This window comes from Salarias fasciatus, chromosome 14, assembly GCF_902148845.1.
Source record: "Salarias fasciatus chromosome 14, fSalaFa1.1, whole genome shotgun sequence".
Taxonomy (NCBI): Eukaryota; Metazoa; Chordata; class Actinopteri; order Blenniiformes; family Blenniidae; genus Salarias; species Salarias fasciatus.
This window is the reverse complement of record NC_043758.1, coordinates 32,525,212-32,544,339: the sequence shown is the minus strand read 5'-3', so window position 1 is coordinate 32,544,339 and position 19,128 is coordinate 32,525,212. Positions and strand designations below refer to the sequence as shown.

Genomic DNA, 19,128 nt, shown 5'->3' with positions numbered 1-19,128 from the left:
GGTCCACGGGCCTTATGTTGGACACACCTGCTGGGAACTTATCTATCTTATGTTGGGCAAACAGGAAGAATTACACATTCAGACCAACGGGGAATGGGACGAATCCTTAAATAACCTCCAGTGCATGTTTGGGGATTGTGTGAGAAAACCCATGCCTGACCATAGAGAACATGCAAACTCCACTCAGACCTCCAATGCTTCAATTACTAAGATGATTTTCAATCCTTTTTTTTTTTTTTTGGCTTGTTTTGCCTTCTATAGCTAAAGTACACAACAAAGCCACACCGCTACCTCCCACCCACTCAAACACAGGTTTAATAATGCATCAGCGTCCTCACTGTTCGGTTTGACCTCACAATTAGAGGGCGACGCGGCGGCAGTCGGAATTCTGACATGTCTTATTCAGCAACTTAAAATTAAATTGGGAAAAGTGTCAAAAAAAGGCAGGGAGGCTAGCACATCTTGCTGGGTTTTTTTTTTTTCTCTTAAAGAGGTCTGCAGCCGCATTCAGAGGGAGGAAGCCCGCTGCTCGTCACTGGTGTTACACAGGGGATCAGAGCATTCTTTCAGGACCTTTATTTCTCTGGCATTACTAATTCAGTTCACTGTGGGAAGAGACTCCGCTCTCTTTCTCCTCTGTGTGAGCTGTCCCTTCCTCATTAGCTGGACTTTTAACCCTGTCCTCGCTGCCGGCAGAAGACAAACACACCATCAGCGTTATTGCACACTTGCTCTCAATTATAAGGTGGCTTTTTTTGTCTCCCCTCCATATTTCTGACGCCGTCACATCCTCTGCTTCCCCGCTTCGTATTTGCATAGTTTTTTTTTTCTTCAAACAAAGCACATTAAAACATAATGCCCTTGGGAAAGTTGTCTCATCAAAACATTTCTCGTGATGAACTCGAGCGCGGCCTCATTTTCTCGGCATTTTAACGACCAGAGGTGACTGAGCTCCTACCTTCAGGAGCTCTGGGCTTTAGAAAAGTTTGCTGTTTCAATAATTAATCAAAATCCATTTGAAGCTTATTCATTATTTGAAGTCCCGGTCTTTTAAGCGTCTTCGCTGCTGCACGTTTTAATTACACACCGCTTTCTATTGCAGATCATCTAATATATAAACAGAATCCAAAAAAATATTAATTTAATGTCTTTTCTTATAACAGCAACACGAATGCTGGAATACTTTACACTAATATAGAAGATGTGACGTTTCTGACTTTGACTTTTTAATTGGCTCATTTGGGCCATAAAAAGGTTTCCTGGCCATACCGGCCCGTTGCTTCTCTGATATCTGAACGGAACATTCAGGATGTTTAGAGTGTAATTGGCGCGTCCTGTTTTATCCGTGTGTGTTGATGCGTTTGTCATCCCACCTTGTTTACTTCCCTCCCCGCCTCCCTCTTTCTCCCACCAGCCACTCCGGCACTTCCTTCATCTGTAGAGGTTACGAGAGCTCTCTTGTGTGGCGCGCATTATCATTTCACACAAAGGCAGCCACAGATACTGTTGGTGCAAAAATGAAAGAGGGGACGGTCTAAATCTCCCCAATCATAACAAATCAGTGATTCAACCTCCGGCACCAGGCTAAGCAGATTACTGTCATTTTCCACCACTTGTCCCTTGTAGCTAACAACCTCCAATTAGCAAATCCCGCTGCGCATATCTGTGCCCTGATGGGGAGCCACCATGACAAGCAGAGAAATTAGAAGTCCTGCATGTTAATCTACCATGCTCTGGCAATCTGTGTCATCGTCAAAATGCTTCCAGGGGAAATACATATTGAAGGGAATCGCAGGAGCAAAGGCACAGACATTAACAAGGACAATAACAATACGGTCTCAGAACAAACAGTGTTGTTGCATCGCTGCTGTTTTCCCGACTGCTGGGAGGAAACCAAACGATGGGGGGGGGGGGGGGGGGGACTGGAATGAGAAAGTTTGTGCTGTGTATCATTCTTATCACACTGTCAGCAGAAAAGCAACAACCTATGCTGTTTTTCTTTGTGAACCGTGTTGAGAAATAAACAGCCCTCTTTACACGGCGCTTATTAGTCACGCCACTTAAAATCCACATCATGATTTCATGGCGCTGGCTGCGCTGCATTGTTTCCGTCACATACAATTCCACATAAATATGCTATGTGACAACTGCAGCGCCACCGTTCACACCGCGAGAGCGTACATGACACAGATATTGTCACGTTTATAGATATTTGTAAATTATTTGTTGCAGAAACCCTCTCTCTTGTTGTCATTATCAGCAGTGTTCTCTGACAACTTCCTGAAGATGAAAAGTGAGTATTTACTCCATGACGTTATCCATCAGTTCATGCTGTCCCAGTTCATGTGTGTTCATAATGAGCACATAGGGCGCATTCAGGGTGCAATTCCTGAAGAAACCGAGGGAAGTTTGTACTTTTCATGTCATTTTCAACATGAAGTTATGTATAATAAAGAAGGTAAGACATATTTGGAGTTGAATCTGTGAAAGTTACATGAGGCAAATTGAAGCCTTGAGGTAAAGCATGAGAACTTTAGTTTTACTTGTGTGCGTTTTATAACATGCATTTTTCTATGGAAAGATTATTTTATTTTATTTTAAAAGCTTTTATCACAAATGAAGGCAGAGAGAGGGCCGTTTTGGTTTCCTCATTCTGAAGTGCAGAGATACAGCTTTCCCATGAGTGCAATCATGCGTGAAGGAATTTTGGACGGAGTCCTTACCTGTCGCTGTTGTGACAGTCTGAAGGGCAGCCCCGCAGGAACAGGCTTGGGCTGCAGACAGAGGCCCCCCGATGAGGAGATCTGCTGGTTCTGGAAGTGGAGAGCTGAATGTGGCTGGTTCTGGCCTGGCGGCGGCGACTGCTGCTGCTGCTGCTGCTGCTGCTGGTCCGTTCTGGTCACCGGGCTCGCCATGATGGGCATGGGCTGGCTGGCCGAATGCGGCGCTTTGGGGCTGAAGTGCAGCGTGGGCTTGGTGCTGAGAACCTTCATGTCCAGGTGGTGCGAGCCGCTGTGGCCGTTGGATTTAAAGAGGCAGTTGTTGATCCCTTTGCTGTGAGGTCCGATCCTCTGCTGGTTGAGCGGGGCTGGGCTGGAGACCCCGTCCTGGGGGAAGGTGCTGGTGGAGGAGTGGGTGCTCATGGTGGGAGCCCAGCTGGTCAGACCCACTGGTGGGGTTGGTTGGTGGTGGTGGTGGAGAAGGGAGCTTGGCTGCTGCTGATTTGCCGCCATCTGCTTCAGCTGCTCTGCGTGGGATATTTCTGGCCAGCAGGGCATGGTTCTGGGGTGTCCGGCCTGAGAGCTAGCTTTCTGCGACGTGGTTGTGGAGGAGGTGCTGGTCAGCGTGAAAGACGGTCCCGCCGAGGCCGGCCGGAGCTGCGGAGAGCCACAGTGGACCTGTCCAAAATCCGGCGAGTGCTCTGTTTTGATGGGCTTCTCCAGCGGGGAACACAGACTGGCGGCCGCCCCCGCTGAGCTCGGCCGACCCAAGTCCAAACCGAAGGTGTCGTCCTGCTTCAGCATCTTCTCGAACTCCAGGTCGTTGAGCGGCGGGACCGCCTTGGTCAGCTCATCAAACAGGTCCTGGAGCTCAGGGTCGATCTGACCCCCGCCTTCATCTTTAAAGTCAAAAATCATCTCAGCGCTGGAATGGCCGCAGGACTGGATTTCAACCGGCTCCTTCTTCATTTCCTTTAGCGTCATGTTGAACACGTCAGAGCCCTGTCCGTGAGGCATCATGTAGTTCTTCCTCTGCATGCCCATGCCCGAGGAGCCCTGCAGAGAGTGGGACTGGGCCAAGCTGTGGTTGCACGTCCCGTGTCCGAGGCCACCGGCGTCCACGCGGATCCGCTTGAAGTCCGATCCGGGGAAACCGCAGGAGAGGCCGTTCTGCTTGGCCACGTGTCCCGGTGCATGACCCTCGATCTTTCGCCGCAAAGATCCTTGAAGCTGCAAACACAATAAAGTAAGAGATGCTTTTAGAGAACACAAAAGAGGACTTCAATTACTAACCTTCACCTCACTTTTTTCTGTTCATGTTATTTACCGAGCGTGATTTTTTTTCTAAAGAGGACTTCAAGTTATGCAGTTTGAAGAAGTGTGACCCTGAACAAAATATTTTCCTAACAAGACTTTAAATACTACACACGGTACAAAGGCAGTGTTGTGGAGCCAAATTAAAGTGTGGCAGGAGTTCTCAACCTGTACAACTTAAATAAAGGTCAGAGCAGCACTACAGTATGTATCCACATCCAAATTCACAATAAACCCAAGGTCTGCCGATGCTGGGAAAGTATCCAACGTGTGAAATCCAGGGAAAAAAAAGGTGCTTTCATTGATAGTGAAGAGTTTCATCCAGCAAGGTAAGTGTTGATTATACAGGAATACCAACGATTTCTCAAATGCTTTCAAAGATCACTAAATACCTTCAAACTTGTATCTACATTTTTCTTCAAATACTTGCGATACAGCAAACGGCATGGGAGAATTGTTTTGATATAATGTAGTGTGAGTGGAGTGGAGGGGATGAGACAATACTTAGGAATCTGATACAGCCGACAGACCGCAGAGAGAAGAATAGGGTCTTTGTCTGTTTCCCTCATTTGCATATATTATATTTTTCTCCATTGTGCTTCATTAGATAGCAGAGTTTCCCCTTTGTGGCTGAGATTCTGCTTAACATGCTGCTGCAGATATCTGATTTCCTTTTGTCCTAAGTGTTCGTCTTCATTGACGGTAATAAGAATGACTCACAGCTCAATCCACACCCAATAAAACCATAACTTAGAAACCCCCAGCGCCGTGTTTATTTCATCATAACAAAAACATTTACTGCATCTTTTAGATTAAATATCAGCATCATGTCAATTGAAAAAAAAAAGATTCTTTCATGCAAGATTATTAAGAATTTGCTGAATAAGAAATGATCCATCCAGTTGCAGTTGTACACACATAAAAATGGTTGATTACTGGACCACATTTTAATGTGGCGCCTGCATGGGAACAAAATGGCTCTGATTGTACACCAGCCTGAGCATAAGAGAGGAGTATCAGCGGGCTGCATATTTCACTGCGAGAACAAATTTGAGTCATTTCCACCTGCTGGCAAACATTACATTAAGATGATTCATAGCCTCAGGATTCGGAGTGAATCCTGCAGTTCATTACATCTCCACTCTGTTCATGTCTGTGTTACTGCTAATGTTCCTCAGCATAATTCACAGACAGAGTCAGGGATTTTAATGCAAACTCAACATCAATTCATCAATCCGTCCATCTTATAGACGTGATCTATCCAAGCTAGTCGCTGGAGCACAACGGAGGTGACATTGGGTAGAGGGCAAATCAGTCACTCCTTTGTTCCAATTCAGCGGAGTTTTACTTTTACACAGCAACGTTTTGAAAACATTCTCCGTTTACATGGAAATGACAAAAAACCTGAACACATTGACTTTACTTGTTGGCCCACTGATGGGTGCTGTTTGTTTCTGGAATTAAATCTCTCTCACACACACACACACACACACACACACACACACACACACACACACACACACACACGCATGCAGAGAACAATACGCTATAAACACTAACAATGGTGAGTAAGCGGACACTCACAAGGAACAGAATGAAAGTTTAGCATTTTCCTTGAAACCTCTGCATAAACGCGACTTAGAATCCAGACAAAAGTACAAGAAAACAATTTGCAATCAGTCAAAGAAAGCAAAGTTTTTTGTGCATCAGAGCCAATCAACTGTTAATTTTCAATTTTTTGCCACATCTGCAGGACGAGCATAATTTCAGACCTATTGCATTCCATGCAAAAAAAGTTTTTCTTCTCTTACATTAATACTGTATGCAGAGAGTTTTCTTTTAAAAACCCTGAAGAAACAATCAACCATCTGTGTTGTCAGAATTTCAGCTCCCACAGTGAGAAGTCTCCCATTATTCTGCTGGTTTCTTTTATCAAAATGTATGTGATCATATCAATACTCACCCTTTTTAATCCCACCCTGTCACCACTGACAGGATTTGGCAAGAATACATCTAATAAACACAACTGCAAGATATTTATGATATCTGGAACATTGGAAAACTACAACAAAGCAGAGAAATAGATCGCAGTATTTGTATGTATTCCGTGTGTACGCAGTATGCCGCAGTACTTATTCAGTACTTATTGCAGTGGCCTAGGTACTTTTACATTACATTCAGACACTTGTAACTTAACTTAGTCAATAATATACATTAAGAATATAGTTTTTTTGGGGGGAAAAAAGAAGCAGAAACACCTAAGAGTCTTTCATATTGATTAGCTTTATGTTACCAGCCATCTGTGAATTTCCGTTCCTCAGTTTCGGCAGTCATGCTTTTTTAAGCCCCCGATCAGCCTTTTTTTCCATCATCGTGGTAGTAGTGATAATCTACTTTTCTTAACTCCCACAAAATGTTCTCAAAAAGTCCGATTTTTTTTTTTGACCCTGTTTCTGTTTTCTATATTTCTATATTTTTTGATTAAATTCTGAAGTGCAACTTTTCTCTTGTTGTGTTTTCATGTTCAGTCATGAAGGCTTTTAATGTGTGGAAGTTTATCAGCATTCTGCTGTCATACAGTGACACCTAGAGTTCATGGATGGTATGAAATATTTGTTAACTGTTGACCTAATGTTTTTAATTTTATGGAACATACATCTTAATTGAGCTTTCACCAACAGCCTGCTGGATGGACGGAGTGACTTCTTTATTAAAACACAGCTAACTGATGCTCTATAATATCAAATTTATGCAACATGTTAATGTTTTGCCACAAAAATAAAATTCAGTACTTTTACAAGTGAAGGAAGAAACGATAGGTTAATGCAAAAGTAGGTCCAATTTGATGTTCAGTTTAATACGGGGGTTTAAAGAGATGCTGTTTTGAATCTAAAGACTCAATAGGTTCATTTACAGGTCTTCCCTGGGACGGACGTGATTAAATATCACTAGACAGCTGTTTTTTCTTCCCGAAATGCAGATGAAGACAGCCGTTGTGCGGCTTCACGCACGCTTTCTCTGCTTCCACGGGGCTCTTTGTGCAGAAGACAGACAGGAGTCCTCCTCATGGTTCAAGGCACTGTCTGTGAAAACACATCATGAATAATGGAAAGGACAGTCTATGCGTTGCAAAAAGCCATTGTGAGACACGGCTGCCTCACTACCGCTTCTGTGCCACTTAAAAAATGGACTCTTGTGAAGGGCAGCTCTGAAAATTCAGAGATGAAGCATCTTAAAATCTCCACGCAATATTGTTTATATCCAATCACTGTTGTTTCTTTTCCGATGTGACGTTCATTAGAGTGAAGGATCAATAACACTGGAACGGAAAACCGATGTTCTCTGTTACATTTTCCAACAGAAAAAAAAGGGACCATCCTGTTCGCTCAGCACTCAGAAGCGGTGGCCTCTTAGCTGGCCTGAAATCCTCATGACTGATCTCCAAGTGATCTGAAAATAGATTTTTTGATTAACATTTAATGAGCTCAGAAGCTCAGAATCACTTTGAAAGTGACTCCTGCTGCATGAAAGGCTTAAACATACGTATAATATGATATTCATCCTTGAGTTCAACGCATCGCTGCTTACAGTTTTTTTTATTTATTTTTTATTTTTTTGCTGACGAAACATAAAATATTCAATCATCCAAGGTCAATACCGAGCTTAACAGTTCACACACGGTATTATGTGTTGAAAATCATTTCAATTAAGGAATGAAGCGTTTATTCGCAGTGAGCTCCGGTCTTATCGACGCCGCTTGACGGAGGCATTGAGGAACCTGACCTTGGCCGTGTCAACAGAGGCTATCTATTCATGGGAGCTGGGAGGCTGGTGGCTGCTGGTGTGTCAAGCTGAGCAGTACGGTGACGCTGAGCACTGTGGATGGGGCTCCGGGTGAGCCATCACGGGGACGCGAGAACCAGGCCTCTTGGTACCATCTGTCAGTCCAGCGGAACAGTCCTCACAGCCACGACCGCTCCGAGGGTTTAGGTTGAGAGAGAAGGTTTTTGCTTCAGTGTTTTGAGGATGAGAGCGTGGCTCAGCTAAAGATCGAGCTCACCAGCCTTTAATCTATTCACCAGAGCCCCCCCAAACATGTTGCAATAAGTTCCTGGGAGAGTTAGAGACCTCCTTCTCAGCATTCAACGTGGAAAAACAAGGGGGGGGGAAAAAGAAAACAGACTCCCAAAATAAAGGAATAAATACAAGTATTGTGTTCCTAGGGAGACATAATATTTATGCGGTTCTGCAGGTTGCATACTGTTGCGAGAGGGGATTTCAGCTCATTTACTGCCAGATAAGAAACAAGAACCCTCAGACCGGTGCCAGTGATCAGCTGCCATACAAAATTCATCTGTGGAGAGCAGAGTTGAATTCTAAAATTCATCCTCTCTGTTTAAAGATTGTGAGGCAAAAAAAAAAAACATCCAAGATAAATTTAATCAGTTAAATCCAAGGGGCGAGACTTGGTGTCTCGATACAGCGGAAATGTAATTGAATTAAAGCTGGTGGGTTGGTGGATGGGGTATTGTGTTATCTTCTCAACAGGATTCAAAGAAGAGGAAGGTGTGCATGATGTGTTTGAACCAGGATCCTCAAAATGAAAAATAATAATAATAATAAAAAAACTACTGATTTGTCAACATTTGCATTTTCTTTTCTGGAGATTGCATTTAAAGGAATGTGTCACATCCACCCCAAAAAAGAAAAACATCTTATCTTTTAGAAACTGTGGAAACTGTTTCGGATATTAGTGAGCTATTAGTTTTTACTGAGATTATCTAAGATGATTAACTCTCTAATTTGGTTGACTTTCAAAGACATTTCAGAGAATAACAGATAAACCTTGGAGGACAAGATGAACACAAGATTTTATTTTTTGACCCTTCCATACAGCGAGCTTGGGTTAAAGAAAAGGATTGAAAATCAACAACAATAATCTAGGAAAAGTTCCTTTCAAAGATGTACTGAGAACTTCACAAGTGATTGTAACTAAACGTCTATGTAAATGTGAGCAGCTCTGAGTGTAGGATCCATCCCAGAAGCACCAGACAGGGCAGTAAATGTAAATCCAGCCTCAGCCTACAGTGCCTTCCTGTGCTGACCCATGTCAAAGGAAGCAGTCAGACACCTCTTGGTCGGCGGCAAAATGTTAATATCAGCTTGATCCATGATTTTGTCAAGCTTTCAAGCTTACAACATGTATGATTCATTTGTCCAGTGAATGGAAGCGAGCCGGCCGTGCTCGCCCAACAAAAGCAACATATTTAATCTGCTCCTGCAGGGCATGAGCCATAAGGTTGCAGAGGGACGTGAGCGCAGGTTCATGATGTGCTTGCCTAATCAGGCTGGTGTGTGTTGGGACGAAGCAGCACACTGCAGAGGTGGGCTACTTTTGGCTCATCAGCACTTTGCATCCCCACACTTCCTGACACAGTTGTATTAGATTGAGGCTGCCCTCCAGAGAGCAGCCAGGAGAGAAGGATGAGCAGCAGCAGCAGCAGCAGGAAAAAGAAGGAGAGGCAGCTTTGTGGCAGCCTCTGGGAAATGGGAAGAGATGATAAGAGCGCCTTTGAAGAGAAATCATCCATTATGTTTACTGAAGGCAGATTTTTTTTTTTAACAGTTACCGTAGCTCGGCTCCAGCATTTCATGGAGAAACTTGCTATTTTAATAATAGGCAGCTTTGCACACTAAAAGAAAAAAAAATCCTGTTAGGGACACTTAGCATTCAAATATGATCTCTCCATTATCCAAACACAGAGATTAAAAGCCAGTCCGTGCTTTGGCGCGTCCTTTGTTCGCAATCCAGACACGTCTAATGTGAGATCCTCAAGGCTACCGCAGAAGATGAAGAAGAATCTCCAGAAATATGCATGGGCCACGTGAGAAATGATGAAAAAGTAACAAGAAACAAAGAACAACGTGTCTCCGTTTATCAGACACAGCCACGACAATGAACTGAGGAGAGCGTCGCCGTTCGCACAAAGCCAAATTATGATCGTCAAACGCTTTTTTTGATCTGCTCAGGTGGATTGAACGCACATTATATTCAGTGAGTAGATGCTGCTGTCAGATACAATGACAGCGAGTGTAAGAGCTGTGACTCTGTCAAGGCATTACCGCCGCACCAGCAAGGCCACGCCACCGCAGACGTACCACAGGTCACCAACATCGCAGTGACAAGCCGTCACATCACATCACCCATGGCCATGTGGCTCACAGAGCTCCTGACACCGCTGTCGCCTCTCATCTGCATGTCATTCTTAACCACGCAGACATTCACTGAGGGGGGACGGACTGAGGGCCGGCCGCCATCATGCAGCAGACACCGCCGCGGCTTCTGGTAGGAGAGACCCCCTCTCCTTACAGCGACCCAGCGTTTGAAGAGAGGATCTGGAAAAATAAATCACTTTCGCCTGAGCTGTGTCATCTTTGTCCTCATTTCGTCAGTGAAAGAGAAGAAGAAGAAAGCTTCCCGCCATCGAACGAGCCCCGAGCCGGTCACCGGATACAGTTTCCCTGTCAGCCGCGTTTACAGACTTAAGCCGCCATTGAAGCTGGGCTGGGGTTAACTCGGTGGTAACACGGGCTTAAATTCGCTTGGGTTCAACACTTTTAAGTGCCGGGATCACACCGCTGCCACATCTGAAGCGTGGTGTGCAGCAGAAATGAAAGGACATGACGTCTTTAGCATAATGTCATGGTTTTCTTTCAGGGAGAAATGGTGCTGTGTCTGTGTGAGGGCCGGGAGCGAGGAAACAATTATCATTCTGGGAAAGTGCTTCAGGCTGTGGGAGGGTTAACATAAATCACAAAACTCAAGGATACCCAACAGTCGAGGTTCAAAACCTGCAGAAACTGACTTTTTTTCTCACTTGTAGGGGGGTGGGGGGCAACAGAAACAGGTTGTGAAAGCAACCCCTGTCAAATAAGCTACAAATCCAAGGCGGAGAGCAAAGGGAGCCTGGATTTGGAGTCGAGTGTAACTTCAGCGTATTGCATCATAATATATGCGATTGAGGATTCCCACCTCAAAATGCATTTATTTAGTAACATTCAATTGTTTTCAAATTGACATTCTTGCAAAAAGAAGGCCAACGGGGCATGTCTGGTTTACAGAGTCATGGCCAACATTTTGGACCGTTGATCTGCTACATTGATCAGCCAGTAGCTAATTATCTGTATCTGATGGCCTTTGCTGCAAGAAAAGTAGAGTACTGTGGGTTTTTAGGGGTTCTTTGTTGAGAATGAAACATCTGTTACTGTTAAAATGACTCAATCGGAGCTGACCAATGAGCTGTGAAGCTGTAAAGGTCCATTTCCAAGCACATCTACAAGTTCAGAGTCTGTATTTCTTAAATCATCAAGCTGTTTTCGCACGTAAAAGGCAATGATCTTAAACTCAAATAATGCTTTAAATGCAAGAATTTATCAGGCAGCAGAGGTCACTATGAGCACAAAAAGCTAAATTATATGAAGAATGATTTAAAAATGACAACAATAAAGTGAATGGTGAAGATATTAACTTCCAGCGATCACATTACAGAATCCAAGAGGTGAAACTAATATATAAAAATGAGCAGACAACGTGACGATTTCCCCTCCTCCGGCAGCAAATCCCACAATGAGCAGGTCTGAACTCTCCTGGACTGTTTGTACCCTTAAAAGGCCATTACCATACAACCACAAGTACCTTTTTCCAAGCGACCGTCAAACACAAGGCCTGCCTCCGGTCATGCCACAGGAAAAGGCACATAAGCGGGGAACAAGTTCCCTTCCTGTTTTCAAAGACGATTCCTATGGCATGCAGAACAGTTTCCTGCACACTAGGCTCATTTCACCATCTCAAACATCTGGCTGCTCTTCAGCATGCAGCTGCAGCGCGGCCAGAGCCAACAGTGCCATTGCTGGATTGAGCAACACGGTCGTGAGCAATTCCACTCGTTTTTACAAAGGAAAAAAAAAAAAAAAGACAAACCGCCATCTATTGGATAACACGCTAACTCTGTAGCACGATCGCCTTTAAGTGTTTTATCTTCTTTCAGGCTCCCTTTCAACTGCACCCGCTGAAGTTCCCAATCAGGAAACAATATTTGTCAGTATCTGGAGCGCCTGCAGCAAAGTGCTCTTCAGCAGCGCGGCTGTGGCGATTTCCCAGTGAAACAAGGATCCATTTTACATCCCGTGGGAAACCTGGGCTGAGTGGTTAATGCTGTGCTAATGCTGCATCACTCAGGCAGGTCTTGATAAGCCTCATGCTTTTAGAGCAGAGGAAAACACATTTAGTGTTTTAAACCGCTCCAATGGAGAAAGCTTTGAAAAAAATCCACTGGCTGAAAAAAAAAAAAGGGTTGTACTTGTTGAGTTTTGCCATCTCTCCCAGCTTTCACTTAAATTACACACACACGCATTAGGACAGGCGAGCAGTCACACTAATCTCATGCTCTGAAACAATCCTCCGCGAGCCGGGTATAAAAAAAGGGACTGCTGCAGCTAGAAAGTCAGGAGAGAGAAAAAAATAAATGAGTGGGAAGCTTTGTTTGACTCCCACTCCTATCAGTTCTGAGATTCCAAATAAGGTCTGTGTAGCCCTGGTGCTGGTTGAGACGGACACAGAAAACACTGCAGAGCTCACTGACTCCAGCCCCGGAAGAAGTGTGTGTGTGTGTGTGTGTGTGTGTGTGTGTGTGTGTGTGTGTGTGTGTGTGTGTGTGTGTGTGTGTGTGTGGAGGGAGGGGGGCATCGGGGGATCATGGTGCAGAAAATATGTGACCTCTATACAAATTTATCATCGGCCTGACATTTCCCAGAAGCACCAAAACAAAACACTGGATGATACAGATAAATCTCAGATATTAGTTAGATAGAGATCATCTACGAAAACAAGTTGTTTTTCACTTAAAAACCGACGAAAAACCTGCGAGCGGGGTTTCACACACCAAACTGAACCCATGGGAATCCTCCAGAAGAGCGCTAAATTAATAGCTGCACTAGACAATTTCACCCAGTGCCAACTCCAAGACCTGCCATGAGCCAAATACCAAGAATAATGAAACATACCGGCAACTCTTTCTCCAAAATCTGAGATCACGCTCAAAGAAAAAAAAGGATGAAAAGGCAAACAGATTCCTTTCCGTTGGTTCAAACTGGAAGCTGGTTTTCACAGTTCTTCAAAAACATCTGGAAGTATTGATTTCCTTTAAGATGCAGTCGTGCACGGAGCAGAAAATAACAATATTGAAAACACACTATTGGGAAAATGTCATAAGAGAGGACCAATCTGGAAGCTGGAGGAATGAGTCTGTGTCCTCTCTATTGTCAATGTTTATTGTGTAGTTTCATTAAACAAAAACCACCAGCAGCGCCACCTTGTGGCCTAGCATGCTACGGTCATCATTTTCAGCGTTTCAAAGCATTGCTGTGTAAATGACAAACTTTTCTGCAATGAAAACTAAAAAAAATATGTTTTCACTAGTGCTGAACGATTTGGGGAAAAGGTGCGATTGGCGATTAGGCGGACAATATTGCGATTGTGACTGTGCTTGCGATTTAATAAAAAAAAAGTTGGTTCATGAGGCTACAGACTTGCTTGGTTATCACGGGGAATAAATCAAGGAAAAAGCAGAGATGGATTACTGAGGATTTTAATTGTGTAATAATTCTCAAAATATCCAAACTTACTGTATACAAGCAACAGTGTCCAGCACAACAGTACTGTTTTGTTTTTATTCAAAATAGCACAATTATGCATTGTACAAACTAAAAAGGCACATCTCTGTAAACTGAAAACAGTGAGAAGTATCTTCTGTGTGATACATAAACTGGAATGATAACACAAAACTTTACCACAGATAGGGTCGGACGCTATGAACAAAATCTTATATCACGGTATCAGAAATTTCATATCACGGTAACGGTATATACGTATCACGGTATGTATTTTTCCCCTGTAAATTCAAATAATTGCTTAAAAATAACCAAACTGTCAGATTAGCTCATTTTTCCGTTTTATTTTTTAAACTCCGGTTTATATAAATGAAATTATGAAAAAGAAAAAAAGACCTGAGTTTTTAGCGTCACTCCCGGAGCCGCAAGTCTCTGCGTCCGCCAATACGGCTCCCACCCCTCCTGGATATGCTGGTGTTGTTCGCGAGCGCACCCTGTGCTTACCTGACCAATGAAACGCAGCGAACAAACCCCACACGACGTCGGGACACGCTGTGAAAATTCACAAACACACCCAAACAATTGTGCTCCGGCTGTCCTGTTAGCGAGTGCAGACATCTGCTCTCTCTCCAGGTTAGGGTTTTTTGTTTGTTTTTTTTCACTTTTTTTAATAATTGCACAATCTTTTGTGATTACCTAATTGCACATGCTGACATTGCGATTGTGATTGCAATAATCATGCAGCACTAGTTTTCACAGGAGAACCCATCGTGTAAACGGGGCCGAAATCAGCGTGTCCCAACCTGGAGTCCAGAACGCTTTCGGGAGATGGAGCCCGAGTTTCCGCCTACTCCGACGGCATCCAAATCAGATTGGCACATTCAAGAAAACCATACTCAGACACTTTCTGGGCCAAAGGCGACGAAGAAAAACACTTGGAAACTGCCCGTTGCTTTTATTTAGAAGTTTCCTGCTTTTGTATGTTGGCGAGAGTGAGCGTGTCCACCTGCGCTCGGCGCTTAAGTGTTTTGACGAATAGAGGCAGACCTGAGGAGGGCTTCAGGGAGACAGGCTGTGTGAGGAGACCACCCAACAGCGCTACGAATGAGAGAAGAAACCAGGGGTCTGCAAACTTCACCACAACGCCGCTCAGAAAGGCGCATCTCTTACGGTTCATTCATAAAGCTTTATGAAAAGGAGATACTTTACCGAGTTTTTATTTCAGTTGACAAAATTATAATTAGAGAATGAAAACAAAATTGACACAAAATTCCCAAAATTTTATAAGATGAGGAATTCAGTTCTAACTAAAGTATTTTTTCAAACACTGCTTGAAAAGGACACTCAAAATGTTTAAGCTGATTCAACTTCTGTAGCCATTATTAGCTGATTTTTTTAATTAATTTAGCTGTTTTACCTGTATTTTAACTTTATTTGCTTTCTTTGGTTTGTCTTGTAATTTCTACCTTTCCTAGCATTTGAGCTGAAGCATTTCAACAGTTGAACAATTTGAAATTTTATTCATTTTAGTTTTTCTGGTTATGTTTTTCTGTATTTTTTGCTAGTTTGTGGTAGTTTTATACACTTTACTTCTCATGCTTTTCAGCCAGGAGATCAGAGGCCTTTTGAAAAAACACCCTGGTGTGTAAATCAGATAAAAATGTTTATTTACAGGTAATTTTGTCAGAGCTTCAAGAAGTCACTCCAGCTGTTAGACTCATTCCATCGAGGATAAAAAGGATAATAATCCTCTGTGCTGCTTTAGTTAGTGACTAAAAACCAGACAACATATTCTGGGACTAATAAAGTATTTCTTTTGCATTCTATTGCCTTTCCTACCAATATAGGATAAAAGTGTCCTTCAGAAAGTTGCATATCCATCAGTGATCCTGACAGGTCCTGAGCGCGCCGCGGCCGGCGCAGTGGGACTCGCAGGGCGAGTTCAAGGTTGCAGCCAAACCTAAAACTGTGGGCAAGTTTCTGCATGCGAGCTGTTTCTGTGTGTGTTTGGAGTGGGCCTGGTAAACCAGTGCTTTAAGGTCTGTCTGCAAGTCGCAACACACACACACACACACACACACACACACACACACACACACACACACACACACACACACACACACACACACACACAGGTAATCTGTCCAAGTGGAAAAAAACAACTTTCCCATGATGCATTCGCTGACATTCATTAGAAAGTTACAAGACACAAAACAGCCGTTAAAACTGATTGAGGGGATTTATGACGATTAAGATAATTGCAGATTTGAAAAATTCTATTTCATTTTTTTTCTTTTTAAGTGGATCCAGTCCTGTTGAAATGTCATATCATGAACAAGATGTGAATAAACACCTAAATAAACTGATTTTGCACAATACTGTAATAAATTCCACAACATTCTAATGGAGACAGATCAATTAGTGTAAAAAAGTAAAACATTAAAAAACAGTGATATCTAAGCACCATGTATCCAGGCTCAAACTATTCTATTACAAGGACTTTGTCATGATATCAAACTGGTCTCAGTGTGGCGAACTCCACATTTGGTTAAGATCCAAATGCCTGAGTTGAATGTGACCGTGCATTGCTCCAGTGGAGGGAACACATGCTGTATTTTTCCTGACACAGTCAAATCATGCTGCTTCTGCGAGAGAATATGTTGCACAAGGTTTATATGAATAAAAACGGGTGCAATTTCAACACTGCACGCAGACATGTGGAAGCTGATCGACCAATTGGACACACTAAGGATTCATTTTGTGCTTCAGGCCGTTCACTGCTCCATCCAATCGCTCTACGCAAGCAGTAACGCACACAAACACACACAGCCCTCATTTGAATACTACTGTTTGCACATGATGTCAAAACACATTTATACAGGATCTCAGTATATCAAGTCCTGATGAAATAATCTGATGTTTCCATATTGAACTGATTGAGCTGATTTTGCATTGTTTGGCCAACTAAATGCACACACCCCTCACATTTACAGCAAAATATTTTATCTAACTGTATATTCAAAGTAAGAATCAGCTGCTCTTACTGCAAAAATCTTACTTTCGTGGCCAATAATATAGATGGAGACGTCCTGCTCACGATGAAAGAGCATTTAATGAGAATAGAAATGGAAGCACAGCAGTGAATCTCTGCAGGAACACACAGTAGAAGAACAATAAGTTCAGCAGACAGGCGCTGTCATACGGCAGATCCACCAGCAGACCTCGAGTATTCCCCCTCCTGCCGTCATGTTGCTACTGAAGGCTGAGCGTTTCAGCATTTTGTTGATTTGCTTTCCCTCGGCTTGTTTGTCTCACAGTAATGAAAACATGCGACGTTGTCCCTGGGTTTTTGGATTTTTCTTCCACAGCTGCACGCCGCTGCCGGTGAGACAAAAGGTAACGTGGTGGGAAATCACAGCACGGCGTGCTCTGCTCTCTCATGAAATGACAGCCCGTTAGGTCAAGGCTGGGTACGTGGAACTATTTACATTTCCATCCTGGGATATGATATTTGGTCTGGGTGGAAGAGATTATCCTGCTTACTTGCGAGGATTTCACAGTTCAACTGTGGCAAGTCGTCCCTCCACTGAGGAGACAGCTGTTTTTTTTCCCCCCTTCGCTTTGACTACTTCGGGCAAAACAGATGAGCCTGGCGATTCAAGCTCAGCCAAAGCAGCACAACAGAGGGGAAAATTCCCACTTACTCAGGAATTCATTTACTGGGAATCACAAAGGGGAGTAAAACTCAATAAAACTGTGCGTCTGCATTTACAGTAATCCAAACTATTGAAAAGAATACGGGCATTTATTATATGAGTACCTTCTATTCTGTTGGGCTATTTCATTTAACTACGACTAATTTAACAAGGTTGGAATCAAACAGCATTTGGTGAATAAGAGCAGCAGCTCAAGAGAAGGTGGAACACGCTGCTCCTGATTCTCACTGGACATTAATGCTCTCCTGGATAAGCAAAGTTTTTTTTTTCTCCATAAAATGTCTCTTTTTTTGAACACCCCGCAGTTGATTACCGTGTTACTGTGGTAATTTAACTCGTTATAGAGCACTTATTGAACCATCCTTCTGGTTTTAAAGACTCAAGGTTGCAAAAAAGTCATTTAGGCCATCGATTAAGAAAAGAAGAATGTTTTCAAGAGTGAAAACAACCAAAATCACACTTACATCAGACTTTTTTTACTCAAAAATCAGAAAAAGCATGCAAAGTATTCCTTACTGGATTTACAGCGTCTGTTATCAAATTCTAAAATGGAACAGTGAGATATGCTGAGTCAAAACACAACAGTGCTTGTGAGATCGTGACAATTTTAAAGTCAAATTGCTATCACTTGACATATTATTGACCAATTTTCAACACACCTTCCCATGAGATGTCTATCTCAGCTATTAAGAGATTATTAATCACTCTGAAAATGTGAAGAAATGAGGCTGAGCTACTGAAAAATATTTGTGGGAACTATGGCAGAAATCTATAATGAACTGCCGCTTGACTGTCTGGAGCTTAATAGTCACATTGAAATTCTTTAAAAACCCTGTTAATACTGTACATGCAACTTAAAGTAGCTTTATGAGTTTGTGTTTTGAAACTGGTTCAGTTCTAAATGTATATGTCGCAAAAATACACTGGAAGCATTAAAAAAATGTACTTTAACTCATGTTTACAGGAAAAACAATGAGAAAAACATGCTGTAGTACCAATTTAGAAAGCTGGATCCCTCAAGACAGAAGCTTATCTGTTCGAGACACACGATGAAATAAGTTGCTTTTAACGCCTGTGTGCAGAAATGGCAAGGCACTAATTGCCTCTAGCTTGTCTCAGCGTTAAAGAAACCGCTCCAGCTCCACTTGCCTGCAGCAGGAAATATCAACATGTCTACATCTTCAGGTTTAAACAGCTGCTGTTGCTGCGCTGGTTATCTTTTTCCTTGGTACTTCCCCAAACAGGCCGGCCTCGCCGAGAGTTTGTTGAATGTGAGTGAGTTTAAACAGCCGGGTCAAAGTCCCTCAGAGGTAGTTCTCAGGATGCGCTGTCTCACCGCGCTGGAAAGCAAATGGGACGTGAAACCCTGGTCTTATCAACACACGGTTAATGGAACACATCCAATTGTTTAATACGGGGGAAAATACTTGACGGGTCCCCATGTGATTCTGTGACATGAAAATGACCCCGAACCACGGAGCTGTAAACTCCATATGAAGGGGAACAAAAAATGTTGGAGCAGATCCAGAGATGTCCACAGAGCTCTGATCAGACTGGAATTACGGAAAAAAAAGACCAAAGTATGTTCTCAGAGATGGTTGAAACAAGCTACCATTCACCCAAGGGAAAAACAAAGACAGATTAGCAGTCCATCACAGGGCTAATGCAGAGTGACACACTCACACACACACTCACACTTAGTTCCCATT

The 19,128-nt window shown here is 43.1% G+C and overlaps 1 protein-coding gene across 1 annotated transcript in view; it reads right to left on the bottom strand.

Moving 5' to 3' along the window:
- maml2 (mastermind like transcriptional coactivator 2) overlaps positions 1–19,128 on the bottom strand; it is a 41,549-nt gene that overhangs the window by 5,605 nt on the left and 16,816 nt on the right. The window contains exon 2 of the mRNA XM_030108596.1: positions 2,724–3,950. Within this exon, the coding sequence (XP_029964456.1) occupies positions 2,724–3,950 (1,227 nt within the window). The remainder of the gene's footprint in view (positions 1–2,723; positions 3,951–19,128) is intronic.